Below are 20,481 nucleotides of genomic sequence, written 5' to 3'. Positions count from 1 at the left end.
TGAGGAGTGGCTGGTGGGTCTGAACGCCAGCCTTCTGGTTACCAGTTAAATGCCTTAGGCACTGTGCCACCAGAGCTCCCAGAGATGTGCTAGAGGTCACCATCTCTGCACCTGTTATGTCTTTGCTCCCAGATGCAATAGTGATTGAAATTTTTTTTTAAATCACAGCTTCATTGAAGTAAAATTAATATACAATAAGCTGTACATATTTAAAGTGTTGAAGATAATAAATTTTGACACGTGTACAACTGTGAAAACATCACCATAGTCAAGTTAATGAACATCTCCATCATCCTAAAAAGTTTCCTCCTATCCCATGCCTTTCCCAACCCCAGGCAACCACTAATCTGCTTTCCATCACTATAAATTAGTTGACATTTTCTAGAATCTTATATAAATGTAATCATTCAGTATGCCCCGGTCTTTGTGTGACTTTTTTCATTCAGCATAATTGTTTTGAAATGCATTCACATTGTAGCATGTATCAGTACAATTCCTTTTCATTGCTGAGTAATATTCCTTTAGGAGCCCTGGTAATCCAACTGTTAAGTGCTCAGCTGCTAACTGAAATGCTGGCGGTTCGAACACACCCAGCATGCTTGCTGTAGGAGAAAGGTGTGACCATCTGCTTCCTGAAAGGTCACAGCCTAGGAACCCTTATGGGATAGTTCTACTCTTTCACATGGTGTCACTATGAGTCAGAATCTACTCGAAGGCACCCAAGAACAACAACAATGTTTCACTGTGTGGATATATTAGAATTTGATCATCCATTCACTTGGACATGTGGCTACTTCCAGTTTTGGGCTATTACAAAGACAGCTTCCAAGAACGTTCATGTACAAGTCTCTGTTATGAATCTCTTCCCCTTATGAAACAAAAATTTGCCTTGAATTTTCCTGGAGCCACACAATTCTTCCAAAAGACAGAGAGAAGGGGACTAAGTGTTTCATGCTGACTGTGAGTTCAGCCACAGGTTCTGTAACTCCACCACCTGATGAGAATCCATTCTCCAGGACCTAGCAGCTGAGTGGCCTTGGGTGAGTTCCTTGCCTTCTTGGAGCCTCAATTTTCTCACCTATAAAACAAAACTAAACCAAAAACTAAACCCACTGCCATCGAGTCATTTCTGACCCATAGTGATCCTCATTGTATTTCTAAGACTGTAAATCTTTACAGAACTAGATTGCCTCACCTTCCTCCCATGGAGAGGCTGGTGGATTTGAACTCCTGACCTTCTGGTAAGCAGCCAAATGCCTAACCCACTATGCCACCAGAAGGAGTTTAAAACAAAACTACATGGCCTCTATTTTGAGCTCCAGAACTGAATATACCATACAAACTTTTCCAGTTGTTGTTGTTATGTGCCGTTGAGTCAGACCCGACTCATAGTGACCCCTCCTTGGTTTCCAAGGCAGTGTCACTATGGAGGGTAGATTGCCTTCCTTCCAAGGAGTGGTTGGTGGGTTTGAATTGCCAGCCTTCTGGTTAGCAGTCAAATGCCTTAGGCACTACACTACCAGAGCTCGTTTTCCTAGACATTTCTTTTTGTGTCTCCACCAAGCCCTCAAAATCAACATGAGTAAAATAAGGTTCATCTTCTTCCCACAAACACAGTCCTCCTATGTTGGTGGCGTAGTGCCTAAGACATTTGACTGCTAACCAGAAAGGCTGGCGTTTCAAACCCACCAGCCACTCCTGGGAAGGAAGACTGAGCAATCTTACTTCCGTAGAGATACTGCCTCAGAAACCCAAGAATGGGTCGCTATGAGTCCAATCGACTCCATGGCAGTGAGTATGTAGAACCAGCTACATGATTTGCAGGGGTCACTGCAAAACGAAAACACATGGCCGTTTAAAAAAATTTTCTTAAAAAAAAAAAAAAAAAAAGTTTCAAGAGTGGTAGCAGAGCTTTAAACCAAGCGCAGGGTATCTTTTAAGCTCAGAGCCCTGTGCAACCCTACAAGTTCCACGCCTGCCGAGCCCACCCTGCTCCTGTGTTCTTTTCGCCAGCCAGCCACTACATCTCTCTCTGGTCCATCATTCTCACGTTGCCCTATGATATTCTCCATGTTCCAATCATAATGGACTTCTCACAGTTCTCTGAATCCCCCCAAACGCCTGCCTCTGGCCTGGGTGCTCTCTTACCTCCTCCTCCTCTTTACCATTCACATCAAAGACTCTGCTTCTAGGTGTGGCTGGGACCTGTCTCTCTCCCAATCCCACAGCACCTTCCTACAGAATCAAAGTCTCTTTTCAGATTTACAATCCCTGACGGGACGGAGGAGTACACATGTGAAATTGTCCACTGCAGATTAGTAAATAAACACAAGTAAGCCTGTGTTTACCTTGCTTATCGGGTAATCTGCCCCCGAGGAGCACAAATATGTACGTACAAATTTACGTACATATTTGTGTATGTACACATTAAAAGCTCGGATGTGTTAAAGATGTACATTTAATATATGCCACTATTTGTGTAACTCAGCTTGGCCCTTTATCATCCATAAATCACGACTGTTGTTGTTGTTATGTGCCGGCCAGTCGGCCCGGACTCCACTCCTTGGGTTGCCGAGGCAGTATCACTACGGAAGTAGATTGGCCAACCTTCCTTCCGAGGAGTGGCTGGTGGTTCACACCAGCCTTCTGGTTAGCAGTCAAGTGCCTTAGGCACTATGCTACCAGAACACTAAGACTCAGAAAACGTAAGCGGCACTTCGGATCTCTCCACCTCTGTGAGGGAAAATGTCTGTTTTTGCTCTATTTTATTCCCATAAAAGCGAATAGACGGAAAAAGACGAATGCTGGCTGCGTACTAAACGCAACCTCACCCGGCGTCCCAATCCGCCTGCGGCTCCTTAGAAGGTTTGGACGACGCTTAGCAACCGTTACCAGGACAACGCAACTTCGCCACACGTCACATCGAGCAAGGCTCAACTCTGCATCCCAGAAGGCAATGCGCTGTCTCTAAGTTTTCCACTCCCTCTATCCCAACATGCAACGGGGCTCAAACGTCAAGCAATCTTCTTCAGAGTAATTATAGAAAGCCTAAAGATTCTCATGCATTTAAACTTTTAAATCGTCTGAGGTAGGCTCACTTGTGGGAAAGATCTCAGAAGAGCGGCTTTAAGTGAGTTTTCCAGAGCGCCCAGTTGTAAATCTCGAGGAGGAAAACCCTATTTTCCGCTGGATTTTCGCAGGCGCCTCTTTGGGCAGCCCTCAGAGGCCGGCGGCGTGGGGGTCCTCGGGGGCTTAGGCCAGGTACGTGCGGAAGGAAGTGGCCCTGTTGGTCCGCGCGGCTCTGGTACGCTCCTCAACGTGGAGCAATGGGAGGCCTGGAGAAGAAGAAGGTGAGTAGGAGAGACTTCAGGGGCGCCTAGGGGGTGGAAGATGGGCGCGGCGGAGCTTGAGGACAGCGTCTTTCCCCGGCCTTGGTCCCTCGTGGGGAAAGAAACAGCGCGGATCAACGTCAGGGGAGGCAGCCGTGAAGGGGCATCCGAGGATAAAATGTGAGGACGGCAGTGTTCTTCCGGTAGTGAAATCTAGGGAATAACCCTAGAGTGGAGCTGTGAGAAATAGCAAAATCCATCAAATGCAGACAGTCGAGAGGATGAGGCGATAAATATTATGTGTCTATAGCATAGCGAGTATTATGAGGACGGCGCACGACCGGGCACTGTATTCATTCTGTTGTACTTAAGAGTCGATAGCACCTGACAACAGCAAACAACAAACCTTACGTGGAGGTCATCTCTTGAAATTTCTTATACATAAGGTCATCATGACTGGGAACCGACTCCACAGGCAGCTAATAAGAGTATGAAGACTTACTCTTTTCTCCATTGAACCGGACCCTCTCCTGGGCATTGAGGATGAAGGCATGGGCAATCAGATGTAGTCCCAGCCTTCCTGAGCTCACTTACTAGGGGGAAAGATGGACACAAAAGTAAACAACCAAATAAAATCATCACAGGTTGTAACTACGAAGGAAACAAACAAGGGATAAGGGTGGAGAACATAAAAAACCAAACTCACTGCCATTGAGTTGAATCCTACTCACAGCAATCCCCATTGGGTTTCTGAAGCTGTAAATCTTTATGGAAGCAGACTGCCTCATCTTTCTTCTGCAGAGCAGCTGGTAGGCTCAAACCCTTGCCCCTTTGGTTAGCAGCCAAATGCTGCCCTAACCACTACACCACCAGAGCTCCTTGGAGAGCATAGAAGGATACTCACTTTTGTTTGTGTTGTCTTGGAACATCTCTGTGAGGCAGTGACGTTCAATCTGAAATCGCAAAGAGCAGATCTAATCTTGGATGGGTTCTGGGGCGTGGTAGTGATTAGTCACAAGCCTGGCAGGGTACAAATTTACGTACATGTTCGTGTATGTACACATTAAAAGCTCGAATGTGTTAAAGATGTACATTTAATATATGCCACAAGTGCTAAGATATTCAGGTGGGAAATACTTGCTCTGGAAGAAACTGGAAGGACATCAGGATGGCTGGGACATACCAAACCAAGGGAAGAGCATTGGGTGAGGCTGGGGTTAGATAGTGCTGGAATTATGCAAGGCCTTGTAAGCCATGGTGAGGAGCTTGGATTTTATCCTGAGGGCTACAAAGCAACTAAAGGGAAGCAACATGATCAGAGTTATTGAAGGAATTGTCCTTGGCTGCTGTAAGGTGAATCTCCTCGGGTGGCATGAAGATACTGGAGAAGGAGTGGGATTGAGGAAGCTGTAGTTGGCTCAAGTGTTTCCTTTGGCTTGAAAGTTTCTAGAGCCATTTTTGTTTTTAACCCAGTACATTTACAAAGTGCCTGTAAGTTCTAGTCACTGCAGTTACAAAGATAGAAGATAGAAAACCTGCCCTTGAGATGGAGGTGTAGATACATAGGCAAGTCTTTGCTAGTCTTTAAAGCTGAGTTTTTCAACCATGTTGACATTTTGGACCAGATAAGGCTTTGTTTTAGTAGGAGGAGAGAGGCTGCCCGGTATATGTTTAGCAGCATCCCAGATGTCTGCCCACTGGATACCAGTAGCACCTAACAGCCAAAAACATCTGCAGGCAGATATCGCCAAATTATACTCCTACCCCAGGAGCAAAATTACCTCTGTTGAGAACCACTTATCTTTTTAATATTTAAAAGGATAAGTTTGGTGGCAGGTATGCATAGGATAGGACAATGGAAGACACCATTAGTGAAGACACACCATCCTGAGCCAATCTGAAACCCATTTCTATAACCCCAGGACTTAGCATGGGCTGATCCACAATAGAAAATTAATAAATGTCTGATGGAAAGAATGAGTGAAGGACTTGTTTCAAGACTGGAGTTATTCATGGGCATTCCCTTGTGGAGACTGTAGGTTTGTCTCTTTAGAGCTGGTCCTGGCCTTAGAGGCCTTTGCTATCTTGCTCCAAAGGGAGAGCTTGTTTGAAAAGGACATGCTTGGTCAGCATTGCAGGGTGTGTGGTACAAGGCATTGCTACTCTCCATTAGGGGTACAGAGATGTATGAGACAGCATATAGATGGTCGTATAAAAGCAATATGCACCTTGGGACAGACCCACCCGTTGTGGTCAAGTTGAATCCAACTCATAGCAACCCTTTGAGTTTCCGAGGCGGTGTCTCTATGGAAATAGATTGCCCAGTCTTCCTTCCGAGGAGTAAGCTGGTGGGTTTGAACCACCAGCCTTCTGGTTAGCAGTCAGATGCCTTAGGCACTATGCCACCAGAGCTCCCTGGGACAGGTAGAAACCAGGCCTTTTTGTCTTACTTGCTTCATTTAAAAAAAAAAAAAAAAAAAGACTCACTGCCATTGAATCAATCCTGACTCATAGTGACCATCGGGTTTCCAAGGCTATAAATCTTTACAGAAGTAGATTGCCTCATCTTCCTTTCACAGAACAGCTGGTTGGTTTGAACTGCTGACCTTCTGGTTTAGCAGCCAAATACTTCACCCAGTATGCCACCAGAGCTCCTTACTTGCTTTCATAGCATCTAGCATAATGCTTTGACTATAGTAGAGATCCTGTTGCTGTCTATTGGATGAATGAATGAGGAAAGGACGGGCTGTGTGGTCTACGGCATACATTCTCAAGCCAGGCGATACCACCCTCAATGGAGCAAAAATTAGTGGTGGTGGTGGTGGTTTTAAATAGTACATGGATTTATGGCCTTCAGAGGCCCATGTCACATAAACAAATGTACAGGAAATCTATGGTATTAAAATTACATGAGGCTGGGGGCTTGGGGAATAATAATGAAGTTCAAAAAATACTGGTTTTGCTTAGGAGCTCAGATTCCAGAATCAAGCTGGTTTGAATCCTGGCTTCAGCACTTAAAAAGCCACATCACTTAGGCAAGTTATTTAATCTTCCTCAGCCTCTTAAGAGCTCTAGCACAGTAGTGCTCAGCTGCTAACTGAAAGGTCAGTGGTTGGAACCCACCAGTCTTTCTCTATGAGAGAAAGACGTGCCAAGTCTGCTTCTATAAAGATTACAGCCCTGGAAACCCTATGGGGTAGTTCTACTCTGTCCTGTTGAGTTGCTTTGAGATGGAATTGACTCACCTATAATGGGTTTGGTTTTAGTATTTTTGAGCCTGTTTTCCTCCCATGCGAAAGTGAGGAGGTAGGTGAGTTACAAGGGCATCCACCTCCCAGGGCTGTCAAGACTAAATAAAATAACACTTGAAAATAGTTCATCGTAATAAGCCAAAACTTAGAGCTAGTGCTAAGTGCTGCACAGCACCTGATACATAGCAACTTCATGATTCCCCACACTGTGCTTTGCAAGTGTGTGAGTCCTGTATGCTGACAACTGCAAGGACAGGGCAGGGTTGCACTTTCAGTTGGGTGGGCTCCCTCCCTACAGCATTTCCCATCCCAGGAGCACTGTGGCCACTTCTCTGGACTATTAGTGGCCATTGGAACAAGGGATGCCCAGAGTTTGATGTCAGTTACTGAAATCATTGCTAATGAAGGTTTTTTTCTTCTTCCCCAAGTATGAACGAGGCTCTGCCACCAACTACATCACTCGAAACAAAGCCCGGAAGAAGCTGCAGCTGAGCCTAGCTGACTTCAGGTGAGGTCAAGCGGCCTGCAGAGAGGCGCCTCTGGTGCCTGGGCAGAGAAAGCACAGGGAGAGCTCAGCACACTTGTGCCTCGCGTCCGTCTTAATGAGCTGTCCAAACACTCTGGGCATTCCTCTTTCTCACCCATTTGCCTTTAGTGAGCTGTGTCTTGCCAGGTGTGTCTTACTGATAGGAAACTGGAGGAAAGCTGGGTGATGTAACCTGAGGTCATCAGAATGGGCCCCGTTGGGCTAGGAGTGTACCATTCATCCCCTCCTCCAGGAGAGACACCTGCAGCAGTGCCCACTCCTCAGAGTCAAATCCACACTCCTCCATGGCCAGGCGGCCGATGTGGCCCTCTCTGACTTGCACAGCTTCCTCTGGCTGTATTCCAGCCCTGGCCTACTTTGAGTCCTTCAGACATACCCAGCACTTTCCAGCTTTTTTTCCCTTTGTCACCCTTCCACCTCCTCCTCCTTTTTCTTTCTTTTTGGCTTATAAGAACAGAATGTCATTGTCTCATTGGTTCTGGATGTTGGAAGTATTGAGTCCTTCTTAGGGCTCTGAGGGAGAAGCAGTTCCATGCCTCTCTCCTGGCTTCTGGTGGCTTCCAGCCACAGCTCTCAGGATAAAATCCAAGCTCCTCTCCATGGCTTACAAGGCCTTGCATAATTCCAGCACTATGTAACCCCAGCCTCACCCAATGCTCTTCCCTTGGTTTGGTATGTCCCGATCATGCTGATGTCCTTCTAGTTTCTTCCAGAGCAAATCTTTGCCACCTGAGAATCTTAGCACTTGTGGTTCCCCCTGCCAAGTGTTCTTGGCTGCTAGTCTCTGCCTCTGCCTTCACACAGCTGTCTCTTCTGTTTGTCTGTCTCTCTTATCTTCTGCCTTATAAGCACCAATGATAGAGAATTAGGAGCCACCCTACTCCAGTGTGACACCCTGTTAACTTATCTGATAAAATCTTCACACTCTGTTTCCAAAAAGGGTTGTATTCACAGGTACAGGGGTCAAGAGTCCAGCATATCGTTTTGGGAAATAACAATTCAGTCCATAACAAGGGGTGAGGGGATCAGTGAGTCAGGCAGCCAGTGTTCTTCCCTCCACTTTTCTGTGGCTGACTCATTCTCCTAGATCTGCTGAAACAGCACTTTCTCAGCAAGGCTTTTCCTGACTCCCCTAGTAAAGAGAGCCCCGGCCCATCAGTGTCTCTCCGTGACCTGTGTGTTTCCTTTCTGGTACAAGGACAGTCCAGATTCTGTTTGTTTGGGAACTTGTCCTACTGCTGCCCTAGAATGTGAGCCCTTTGAGAGGTATTCCCTGTTCCTGTTGTTCTCTTGGCCTGGCCACAACCAGTGACCAAGTGTGCTGATAGAATACATGGCTTTTGTCTTCCAGGCGCCTGTGCATCCTGAAGGGCATTTATCCCCATGAGCCCAAACACAAGAAGAAGGTTAACAAGGGCTCCACAGCAGCCCGGACCTTCTACCTTATCAAAGACATCAGATTCCTTCTCCATGAACCCATCGTCAACAAGTTCCGGGAATACAAGGTGAGGCCTGGGCTCTGGGCTCCAGGTGGGTCCGCATTGAGTCGTGACCCACTAACAGTGACCTTAGGCAGGTTGCTTAACCTCTCTGAGCACTCCTGTACAAGGGAGATGATCATTCTTCCTCAAAGGGGTGTTACGAAGGTCAACTGACTTCTTGTCATTAGTTGCCGTCGAGTTGGTTCCCACTCATGGTGACCCTGTGTACAACAGAACAAAACACTGTCCAGTCTTGTGCCATCCTCATGATTGTTGCTTTGCTTGAGCCCATTATTGCAGCCACTGAGTCAGTCCATCTTGTTAAGAGTCTTACCCTTGACCTCTGACCTTCTTTGTCCAGTATGATACCTTTCTCCAGGGACTGGTCCCTTTTGACATCATGACCAGAGTATGTGACATGAAGTCCGGCCATTCTCTCTTCTAAAAAGCATTCTGGCTGTTCTTCCAAGACAGATGTTTGTTCTTTCGGCAGTCCATGCTCTGTTCAGTATTCTTTGCCAGCACCACAATTCAAATGCATCACTTCTGCAGTCTTTGTTACTCATTGTTCAGCTCTCACATGCATATGAGGCTCCGGAAAAATCCATGGCTTGGGTCAGGTGCACCTTAATCTTGACGTCTTTGCTCTTTAACACTTTAAAGAGGTCTTTTGCAGCAGATTTGTCCGTTGCAGTATGTCGTTTGATTTCTTGATTCTGCTTCCATGGGCTTTGATTGTGGATCCAAGTATGGTGAAATCCCTGACAACTTCAGTCTTTTCTGCTTATTGATGCAAGTGTGAGGATTTTAGTTTTCTTTATGTTGAACTGTAATCCATACTGAAGGTTGTAGTCATAGATCTTCATCAATAAGTGCTTCAAGTCTTTTTCACTTTCAGCAAGCAAGGCTGTGTCATCTGCATATTACAGGCTGTTAATGAGTCTTCCTCCAATCCTGATGCTGCACTCGTCTTATAGTCCAGCTTCTCAGATTATTTGCTAAGCGTACAGATTGAATAAGTGTGATGAAAGGATGCAACCCTGACATACCTTTCCTGATTTTAAACCATGCAGTATCCCCTTGTTCTATATATAGATTCCTCGTGAGCAAGCTTAAGTGTTTTGGAATTCCTGTTCTTCACAATGTTATCCATAATTTTTTATGATCCACACAATCAAGTGCCTTTGCATAGTCAGTAAAACACAAGTAAACATCTTTCTGGGATGCTCTGCTTTTAGCCAAGATCCATCTGACGTCAGGAATGATATCCCTCATTCCATGTTCTTTATGAACAGTTTTTTTGACTCTGAAGTAAAAGTGGTATGATTTCAGAGGCTCCGTGTGTTCTCTGCTGAAAGAAACAGCTTCTATTGTGACTCTTTATAAAATTACTGCCAGAAAGCCAAGCCACTCATTCTATAAATTAAAAAAATACCAAGGAGCTCTCATTCCATAAATAGAAGTCATTAAATGCCAAGGAAAGCAGAAATTTATTTATGCCAAATGCAAATAATTGAAAGTAGACTGCTGCTGCTGCTGGAGCCCTGGTCAGGAAGCAGGCTAGGCCCTCCCTGGAGAGGTGGTGTGCCACCTGGTGGCTCACAGAGGCTGGCCAGCAGCTGCTGTCCTCCCTGCTGGGAAAGAGTGCCTGGTCTTGTTTTGCTGCTGGGTTTTGCAACTGCATAAACTCACTGAGTTGTAAGTGGATCCATTGTAAGAAGTGGTCATGTCACGTCTGCTGCTGGAAGTACTAGAAGGGAACACATTGGTTGGTGTAGGGACTGTCTGGCCCCACTACTGGCCTCAGCTGCACTTGCCTGTGTGACCCAGATACACACAAACTGCAGCTTGTTCATGGTCATGCGGGCCAGTGTTGGGGGTGCAGACCAGACCCCTGACCCTGCTCTGCCTCCCTGTCAGGCACTTGACCTCTTCTCAGGTGGAAAGTGGTGCCTTCTCACATGTGAATGTGTGAGCACTTAGTTTGTCATGGCCAAGTGTGGCACATGTGCGTGTAGTTCTCACAGTCAGTCTGTCAGAGGCATGCATGGTCTAACTGCTGCTGAGAATGGGTCAGTCTTGCTGTTCCTTGCAGTTGGCAGTCTTGGAAACGCTGGGCTGAGAGTGCTGGCCAGCTTCAGGAGGCTTTGAGAGTCCTCCTGCCCGCATGTCCATCCTATGTGGAAGAGAGTAGTCCAGGAGCCCCTTGGCCCTGGCATCAGCCATCTCTTCTCTTCCAGGTGTTTGTCCGGAAGCTCCGGAAGGCCTATGGGAAGAGTGAGTGGAACACTGTGGAGCGTCTGAAGGACAATAAGCCCAACTACAAGCTTGACCACATCATCAAGGAGCGGTGAGCTATGTGCTTTCAGAACACTGCTGTCTGTCCATTCGCTGCTGGGCTCTGTCCTGGGCCCTGGGGGCCAGTGAGGGGCGAGAACAAGATCATGCTCAAGGAGCTGGGGCCTTCTTGCAGGAGGCAGACCAAGAATCAAACTGGAAAATTGCTATAATGATGGCAAGACACAGGGAGTCCCATGAAGGATGCAGACTGCATGAAGGGACCCAGGGGGTAGGTTAGTTACAAGCTTGTCAGAGGTCTCTCTGAGGGGAGACATTTGGGCCAGCATGTGCCAAGCACAGGAGATAGCAAGTACAAGGCCCCTGTGGTAGGCAAGGGCCCTGGGGGTACATGAGAGGTGTGGTGAAACACCTATATGGTCTTAACCCTTTCCTTCCCAGTACCCCCTTACTCACTGGCTAAATCACTGGTTTTTAACCAGGGACAGTTTTGCCTCTGAGGGGACATTTGACAGTGTGTGGAGACACTTTGGGTTTTTATGATTGGAATGGAGATGCTGCTGGCCTCCAGTGGATAGAAGCCAGGGATGCTGATCTTATAGAACACAGGACAGTCCCCACTGCAAAGAAATGTCCTGCTTAAAATGTCACTAGTGGAGGTTCAGAACCTCTGGACTAGGTAAATGTCATCTTCTCTTGGGGCTGATGGCCCAGGACCATTTAGCTCTAGGGTGGGTGGACTTGGTTTCCTTCAGTCAGGCTGCCCTGCCCTGGGCTCCTAGGGGAAGAGCCAGGCGGCTTGCACTCCAGCTCTGCAGCCCCGTGAGCTGGGTGGCCAGGGGACAGTCCCTGCTCTGAGGGAGGCTTCACCTCTAACCGATGGAGGGCACTCCTCTCCTGCCTGTGGCACACAGCTGTTCTGTGAAACAAATGAGAAAAAAATGCAAAAGGAAAAAAGCCCTGTGAAATAAGTGCCTGATTCCCACACACACACCCCAGGTGGTGGTGTGGTTGTGGTGGTCCATTCTGGGCCCCTGCTTAGCCTGAGATTAAGGAGGAAAAGCCCAGGAAGGGCTGGGCTGGGTTTGCCTGTGAGGTGGAGAGTTGGGGACGGCAGGAGCTCCAGTGATGCAGTTTCCAGCTCTGCACCAGGGGCCAGACCACTCTCTTCTTGTCACAAGAGGCCTTCTCCCATCTTCCTGGGTTGAGGATGGGGCCTACCTGACTTGTTGCAGTGAGTGACGCTATCTAGAGCAGGAAGCCCTGGGGTGATCTCTGGGCCCCTGGCTTTCAGAGTCCTTCTGTGAAGCAACAGAGCCCTTTGTTCAAAATAAAGCTTCCCTGGAAAGCATTTCTGGAAGCCACTCAGGTTGGGGGAGGGAGACTCGGAGCCCTGGCTGTCCTCTTGTCCCTCATGCATTCCTAGCAAGAGTTCCAAGGGCCTGGTTTTCAGCCTGTAGTCTGCTCTCACTGCTTTATCTGCTTCCAGGTAAAGACTGAGTTCCAGAAAGTGAGGTGATGTGCCTCGGGTCACAGGCCACAGCTGGGCTGTGATATAGATCTTGTCACTCAGGGTCCGGTCTGTGTCTGTGGGCTCTCACCCCTCCATGGGCAGCTGTGGTCACAGGCCACAGCTGGGCTGTGATATAGGTCTTGTCACTCAGGGCCCAGTCTGTATCTGTGGGCTTTCACCCCTCCGTGGGCGGCTGTGGTCTCTCACCCCTCCGTGGGCGGCTGTGGTCACAGGCCACAGCTGGGCTGTGATACAGGTCTTGTCACTCAAGGTCCAGTCTGTGTCTGTGGGCTCTCACCCCTCCGTGGGCAGCTGTGCAGTGGTGGTTCTGCCAGGGTGGTTTGTTCTCATTTCCCACAAGATTCTTGGAAGCGCTATGTTGCTCTGGCTCTTCCTGGCCCAGGACCCAGTTACAACATGCTTACCGCCTTGTTCTACTTGGTTCACAAACTAGACAGACTCTGGGTGACAAGTGACAAGGAAGGTGACCTGAGGGAGGAAGGACCCTCCTCCACCTGGTTCCACTAGGGCAGCATCTCTTTCTCCATCTTTTTATGACTTGGATGTCTGGGTAGATTTCCTTTGAAGTAAAGGATCACCTTAAAAAAAAGTAGAACCTCTGACTCCATGTGTCCCCTCTTCCCCTTGTGGGAAAGGCTCCAGGCTGAGTGTCAGTGCAGCAGGGGCCCGAGGCCCTGTTGGGGTTTGTGTGCTGTGCAGAACTCCCTGAGGTGGCTCCTCCCAAGGCTGTCCCCAGGTCCCCAGGCCTCACCTTCTGATGCGGAGGTGGCGGTGCCGAGGCCTGGTTTGGGGAACAGTGACCTTTCAAGTGGCTGGTGGGTAACTGGCTTCTGAGCACTGCCCCCACCATGCAGGTACCCCACCTTCATTGACGCCCTGCGGGACCTGGACGACGCCCTGTCCATGTGCTTCCTCTTCTCCACCTTCCCCCGCACCGGCAAGTGCCACGTGCAGACCATCCAGCTATGCCGCCGGCTCACCGTGGAATTCATGCACTACGTCATCACTGCACGTGCCCTCCGCAGGGTGAGCCCGGGCTGCCAGTGGGGGCCGCACTGCCACCCTGCCCCTGCTGCTTCAGTCTCCACCAGGCCCTCTGTTCCCCCAGGTCTTCTTGTCCATCAAGGGCATTTACTACCAGGCTGAAGTGCTGGGGCAGCCCATCGTGTGGATCACACCCTACACCTTCTCCCACGACGTGAGTGCACCTGCGAGCAGGGGCTGTGCTTCCTCTCGCAACATCAGGACAGGTGGGAGGGGGCATGGTGCTGTCCTTCACAGTCCGTCATGTGTATTCCTGCTTGTTGTGATTAAGAGTGTGAGTGCCACTTGCCACGTGGCTGAACATGTGCCTTCACCTCTGTATGCTTCTGCCTCCCTCCTGAGCAGGAGCCCTGTTAAGCACGCAGCTTTTCCCCTTAAGGTTGGTTGGTTTGAACCCACCCAGTGGTCCCATGGGAGAAAGACCTGGCAATCTGCTCCTGTAAATATTACCGCCTAGAAAACCCTGTGGGACAGTTCTCTGTAACATGGGGTCACTATGAGTCAAAGGAAGCTTAACAGCACTTAAAAACACCTTCTAAGATTTGCCACAAGGACTTAAGATTCTTTAAAAGCGCTTGGTGCTTGGCCTGTTGTGCTGAATGGACAGTGAGAACGGCTCATGGGACCAAGTGTTACCCAGTACCATGCCCTCCATGGGGACAGATCCCAGAGCCCCACTCTGCACCTCTGGCCTCGAGAGCCGAGGCCAGCTCTGCCCTGCACCCCACCCATTGGCCCACAGGGAGGAGGACTGATGAGCTGTGGCTGTGGGGGAGGCGCACAGAGCAGCACCCAGCAAGTGGTCCTGGTCCTTTTAAAAAACCATAGGCGTTGTTGGCAGGGCTCCATTGCGGAGATCCCGTTCCTATAACCTGTAACTGGGCTCGCTGCCTGGCTTCTCATCTGTGAGCCTGCGTTTGGCCCAACTCCCTGCTTGTTCTGTGGGTGAGAACTGGTGCCTTTAGTGAAGAGGTGCTGCAGGCGTGGCTGACAGTGGATTGGCTGGCCAGGTTATCGGATGGCTCCAGGGTGAGGGGTGGGGCTGGGCCCCCTTGGCTAGCCTCCGTTATCCACAGCTGGTGGGAGTGGGAGGGCCACACCCCACTCCGGCTACAGTGCAGCTGTGTGGGTGTCTAGTGGGGAGGCTGCAGTCCATCTTTAGGTGAGAGGCAGGCTTGGTACCTTGGCAGTCCGTGTCCCCACTTCTAGGGACAGACCTGGGCCCCTGTGGCTCTTCCCTATTCCCTCTATACCCCTTCCCTCCTACCTTCCTGCCCTCCTGCCCTCCTACTCTCCTGCCCTCCTGCTTCCTGCCCTCCTACCTCCTGCTTCCTGCCCTCCTGCCTCCTGCTTCCTGCCCTCCTGCCTTCCTGCCCTCTTGCCTTCCTTCCTCTCTGGTCCTTCTCCTTCCTTCTCTTGGATGCCCCACCCCCATGCCACTCAAACTCCTCTTTATGTGTGAATAGGACACTGAGGTGGCAGGCCTCCACATAGCTGGCCCTGGGGGAAGGGAGCGGCCACCCATAGAGGACCGGAACTGGGGAGTGGCAGAGGCCCTAGTGGTATTAACCCTTCTGAGAAGCTGTGGTACTCTGTAGTAGTGGGGGCTTCCCTGCTCAGCATTGTGCTGTGGGAAATGGGGGTCCTCAAAGGCAGACGCTCATGCAGGATGGGGATGAGAGTGGGGGAAGGTGGGCACCTCGTGGAGAGGTGGCCCCAGGGTGGAGAGAGAGCTCCCCGTCACGATGTGGGTAGCACAGAAGGGCTGCTGCCGTCATGACCTGCCATCCAGGTCGCAGGGCCTCCAGGGCTAGGCCCCTCCCTGATGCAGATGACAGCGTCGTTCAAGAGTGGGACACCTGGTCCTAGTCTCATGTCAGCTCCTCGTGGGCCAAGATAAGCCGTTTCATCTCCCCTGCTACTGGGCTGAGCTCAGGAGGCTGCCTGGGTATCGCTGCCCCAAGCAGGCAGCCTCTGGGCCGTCCTCAGCGAAGGGCTTCCTGGGGGCCGCGCCACCTCAGCCTGTCCCTCAGGCTTGGGCCCAGGGTGGCTCACGGAGTTCTCAGTATCTGCCCCAAGGCTCCTGCCAGGGTATGGAGGGGTGAGGCCCATCCACCCACTGCTCCCCCAGGCAGAAGGACCACTTCTGGGCCACCTCAGCCAGCTGGGCCTGGCCTCCTCAGTCCAGGGTTGGTGCTAGGCTCTGGGGTATTGCTGTCCTTGCTCAGACTGGCCCTAGAGGCAGACATTCCACAGAGAATGGGGGAGGTAATAGGGAAGGCCTGAGCTCTGCTCGGGCTAGTTGGGGAGGGCGGCTTCTCCATGGACAGGTGTCTAATCCAAAACCAGAAGGATGAAGGGGAAAGCTGGGGCAGGGGCAGCCAGTCATGGAAACAGCAGGTCTCGGGGCTTCCCTTTTCTGATTTATAGTTCATTTTATGCTGTGGGGTCTGATGCTGGTCTCCAGGATGTCTGTAATCCTTGGGCTCTATTCAGAGTCTCACTTCTATCCAGAATGCCCCAAGGTGGGGACGTGCCATTCCACCTCTTCCTTGGGGACAGAGTTTTGAGAGCAGAGCCACTCTTGAGCTCATGGTCCTCTGTTGGTGAGACCTCAAGCCCTTGTGGGTTGTTGGTTCCCCCTTTGCCCTATGTCTGCATGCACACCACTGACGTACCTCCTGTGCCCCCAGCATCCGACAGACGTGGACTACAGGGTCATGGCCACCTTCACTGAGTTCTACACCACCCTGCTGGGCTTCGTCAACTTCCGCCTTTACCAGTCTCTCAACCTCCACTACCCGCCCAAGGTAGGGTCCCAACCCAGCACCTTCTCCCTGGGACCCAGGGCCGTCTGTCTCCACACAGAGGTGATGGAGTGTGGGTGTCTTCTTCCCCTTCTACCTTCCCCTGCGCCCAGCTCGAGGGACAGACCCACGCGGAGCTGACGGCCAGTGAGGACGCCTATGCACTAGACTCCGAGAGCTCTGTGGAGGTGAGAAAAGTTTCGGGGCATCAGCCCTGTATCTCCCTGAAGGTGATCCCTGTCCCCAACATGTCTGGTGGCCTGGCCTGGGCTTGGATGGCGGTCGTGGCTAGATGGGTCGTCTTAGGCCTTACCCTAGGAGCCTAAACTGGTACTGGCCCCAGCACCCCTCCCTTGCCCTGGCAGCCAACCCAGACATGTCCACCCCCCTGCAAGCAGACACCCGGCCTCTTTCCTGTAGAAACTGGCTGCCCTCAGTGCCAGCCTGGCCCGTGTGGTGGTACCTGCCATGGAGGAGGAAGCTGAGATGGATGAGTTTCCTGTCGACGGGGTGAGAACCGCGCTGCCTTCTGGAAGGAGGTGGAAGGGAGGGGAAGGTGTTGGGGCTGCCCACCCTGACCTGAGCGATCTGGAAGGAAGCTGGGGGTGGGGTCACTGCTAACCCCTGGCTCCCGGTAGGGTTGTGTTGGGCTTGGTGCTGTGAGGCCTGATCTCTTTCTCAGGAGGAGGTGGCGGCCCGAGAAGAGGACCACAGGAAGGAGCTGGAGGCTCAGGAGAAGCACAGGAAGCTCTTTGAGGGCCTAAAGTTCTTTCTGAACCGTGAGGTGCCCCGTGAGGCCCTGGCCTTTGTCATCAGGTGGGGAGCTGTGTGCGCAGGGCTCTGCCACACTCTGGCCTGGGCTCTCATTGGTATGATCTGATGGGGCTGTTGTGAGGATTCAGCATGATCGTGCAAATGGTGCTTAGGAAGCGTTGGGCATAGTGCCAGGGGCCGCTGCTGACAACTATAGCCTAGGACAGAAGGACAGGCCGAGGGCAAAAGGTCCCAGCTGCCTTGGGGCTGGGGCTGTCAGCACAGACAGGAGGATCCTGGGAGGTCAGGATGGAAGTGTGATCTCGGAGGGGGGGTTTGTGGGCTGGCAGCCCCATGGCAGACAGCTAATGCCAAGTTCCCTCTGCCTGTAGGAGTTTTGGGGGGGATGTGTCCTGGGACAAGTCTCTGTGCATCGGGGCTACCTACGACATCACAGACTCTTGCATCACCCACCAGATCATAGACCGGCCCGGGCAGCAGACTCCTGTCATCGGCAGGTAGGCCCCCCAGGCCCTCCCCTCTGCCCCCTGCCTGGGTTTCTGGGCATAGAGGTCTGTTACGAAGGCGCCCCTGCAGATGCAGCAGGCTCTAGGGTTGCCCTGTGATTGGTCTTCACTCACTACTCTGCGCCAGGTACTATGTGCAGCCCCAGTGGGTGTTTGACTCGGTGAACGCCAGGCTCCTCCTCCCCGTGGCGGATTACCTCCCTGGTGTGCCGCTGCCCCCACACCTCTCGCCTTTTGTGACTGAGAAGGAGGGCGATTACATCCCGCCCGAGAAGCTGAAGCTCCTCGCCCTGCAGCGGGGAGAGGACCCAGGTGAGCAGTGGGACTGGGCGGGGCAGTTGGTAGACAGGCTCCTCCGAGCTGGCCGTGGTCCCTGGACCTAAGTGAGCGCCCTTCCTTCATGGCTACAAAGGTGGCATGCTCCCAGGAACTGGGCAGCAAAGTCCTAAACTTTCCCTAGGCTGCTGAGAACCCTTTGGAGTAGGGCTCAGGAACGTTTGTCTCCTACAGCATTGTTTGACAGTCAGAGTAACTGAGCAGGACGATCTGGAATTGTCATTGTTTTCTACACAGAAAGCAGCAGAGCTCAGGAGTAGGGAGCATGGGGTTTTCTCAGAAGGCAGCTGGGACTCACGGGGTTGGGTGGGGGAAGTGGTGATACCAGAGGAGGCCACAGTGGCACAGCCCTGAACTCCTTTGGAGTGTCCCCATGCCTGATGGTGGCAGGACCAAAGAGGGTGTTGCCTGGGGCCAATTCTTACCCTCTAAGGGAGAGAATGGGCTCATGGGGCATTCACAAGTCCTCGGCTGTTGATAGGAAACATGAACGAATCTGAAGAGGAGGAGGAGGAGGAGGAGGAGGAAGACAGTGACGGTGACGAGGAGGAGTCAAGGGGAGAGAACGAGGAGGACGATGTGGAGGCTGGTTCGGAAAAGGAGGAGGAGGCCCGCCTGGCAGCCCTGGAGGAGCAGAGAATGGAGGGGAAGGTACGTGGGGGCACTGCAAGGGCTCAGCCTGGGAAGCAGCCCCGCTGGCCACTGTGGTGCCAGCCTGTGGGCTGGTCGGGGTAGGGGTGCTCCTGTACCCAGAGAGCCCTCCCTGTGTCCACAGAAGCCCAGAGTGATGGCAGGCACTGTGAAGCTGGAGGACAAGCAACGGCTGGCCGAGGAGGAGGCGAGTGAGGCCAAGCGGCTGGCCATCATGATGATGAAGAAGAGGGAGAAGCACCTCTACCGCAAGATCATGTTCGGCAGGAGGCGCCAAGTCCGAGAGGTGAGTCCCGCCACCGTGCCCCCGGCCTGAGACTCCAGGTGTGGCCACTGGGTGCAGCTGCCCAGGTGAACTTGGAGGCCGGCTAGCTCCTCTGTGCGGTTGCCTCCCTGGCTTAGCTTCCTCGGGGCTTCAGTCCTCTCCCTGCCCCTGGCTGTTGCTGAGTCTGCCAGGTCCTGCGGGGGCAGATCCTGAAGCTGCTTTCACAAAGGCCCGCTTCCCAGAAGTGCAGCAGGTGAGAAGGGCTGGGGAGGGTTTGGTTGAGCTTCTATTTTATTTTCCACACAAAGCCACATGCGCTCATATGTAAAAATAAAAAATCATACACTCCAGAGCTCTGGGTGGATGACCTGGAAGTGTCTCTCTGACTCCCTGTGGAGCTGTCCTCACGGCCCCCGCGGGGCTTGTGGGTGCAGTAACACAGGTGTGGTTTTAGGGGCTCATACTGCATGCAGGTGTTCTTGCAGGACGCTGTTTCATTTAACCTCAGCTTAGCCTGCTCTCCATACCTGCGTGCGATGCCAGCCCGCTGATAAGGTTAGATTGCTTTCCACTCTCAGTCTCATTCTTAGAAAGCATCCTCATGAGTTCCCTTCAGGGTAGGTTCTTAGAGTGGGATCGCTGGGTTAAAAGGCCTACGCGTTTCCTAGTACAGGCAGTCTCCAGGTTACAGACGAAGTCTGTTCCAAAATCTGTCTTTAAGTTCAAATTTGTACATAAGTATGAACAGTTAGAGACAGTTCATATCTAATGTCTGTCAAATGTCTGTGTCGAAGTGTGGTATATAGTATAGTTTTCTGTAAATAGTATATAGTATGTTTTTCTGTGCATAAAAACCATTAAAGAAACGTTTCCAGAAACACTAGAACATTGTAAACAATGATACAATAATAATACTAATAACATTTTGACCCACATTGCAAAGTAGCAGCCAACAGTCCCTCCACACTATTGTACATACCTCGAATTTTTTAAATAATAGGCTGTACCAGGGTTGGTTCATAACTGTATGCGTAAATCAGACACACTAGGATATAGTTGAAACCCAGGGACTGCCTTTAGATTGTGCTAAATGGCCCTGGGGCAAGGAATGTTCCAGGTTGCAGCTCCACCAGCACCTGGTGAAGGAAGGTCTCCGCTTTCTCAGGTGCAGAGTAAGAGTGGGTGCAGGTGCCCTGGTGCCCGGAGCCTCCTAACCTGAGATGCTGGGCCCATAAAGCAATAAAGAGCTGTATGGCACCCCGATACTGTTCTTATTTTTTTTTCCTTGGGGTAATTTGCTCTCAGTTTTCCCCCACATAAACACACACCGCAGCCTGAGCCCTCTCCTTCCTTCCTCCTCACAGGCCAATAAGCTGGCAGCCAAGCGGAAAGCCCACGATGAAGCTGTGAAGTGTGAGAAGGCCAAGAAGGCGAGGCCGGTGTGAGTGCTAGCAGCCTCTAGCTGGGCCGGGCTGGCTTCAGCGGCCAGGAGGCCTTGGCTGCTTCTGTCCTCCCCCAGCCCCTACCCAGGCTAGGTCCCCTCTGGTGCTCTCTGGCTGGGCCTGTGGGCAGCCCCAGACTGTGTCAGCCGGAGCTCCGTGTTGGGGGCTGGCCAGAGAAGAGACCTCTGTGCCCTGCCCAGTTTGGTGCTCCTGAGA

At 51.4% G+C, this 20,481-nt stretch overlaps 1 protein-coding gene across 1 annotated transcript; it reads left to right on the top strand.

Moving 5' to 3' along the window:
- The first annotated feature begins 3,326 nt into the window (after positions 1-3,326).
- Positions 3,327-20,268, top strand: PES1 (pescadillo ribosomal biogenesis factor 1). Its single transcript, XM_007953922.2, has 15 exons — positions 3,327-3,350; positions 7,009-7,088; positions 8,479-8,632; positions 10,849-10,958; positions 13,295-13,466; positions 13,549-13,638; positions 16,178-16,294; positions 16,405-16,479; positions 16,712-16,801; positions 16,977-17,107; positions 17,437-17,562; positions 17,699-17,883; positions 18,389-18,558; positions 18,683-18,844; positions 20,188-20,268. The coding sequence occupies exons 1-15, from the start codon at positions 3,327-3,329 to the stop codon at positions 20,266-20,268; spliced, it is 1,767 nt and encodes a 588-aa protein (XP_007952113.1).
- Positions 20,269-20,481: the final 213 nt, after the last annotated feature.

Source organism: Orycteropus afer, unplaced genomic scaffold, assembly GCF_000298275.1.
Source record: "Orycteropus afer afer isolate SDZICR_OR568_19922 unplaced genomic scaffold, OryAfe1.0 scaffold00420, whole genome shotgun sequence".
Classification (NCBI taxonomy): Eukaryota; Metazoa; Chordata; class Mammalia; order Tubulidentata; family Orycteropodidae; genus Orycteropus; species Orycteropus afer.
This window is presented reverse-complemented; position numbering and strand designations above follow the sequence as displayed.

Bases quoted from the DNA above. Each gene is read 5' to 3' on its own strand.
- PES1 (XM_007953922.2), top strand. From the start codon at position 3,327: ATGGGAGGCCTGGAGAAGAAGAAG. The intron at 3,351-7,008 runs GTGAGTAGGAGA...TTCTTCCCCAAG, and splicing joins GAGGCCTGGAGAAGAAGAAG to TATGAACGAGGCTCTGCCAC. The intron at 16,295-16,404 runs GTAGGGTCCCAA...CCCTGCGCCCAG, and splicing joins ACCTCCACTACCCGCCCAAG to CTCGAGGGACAGACCCACGC.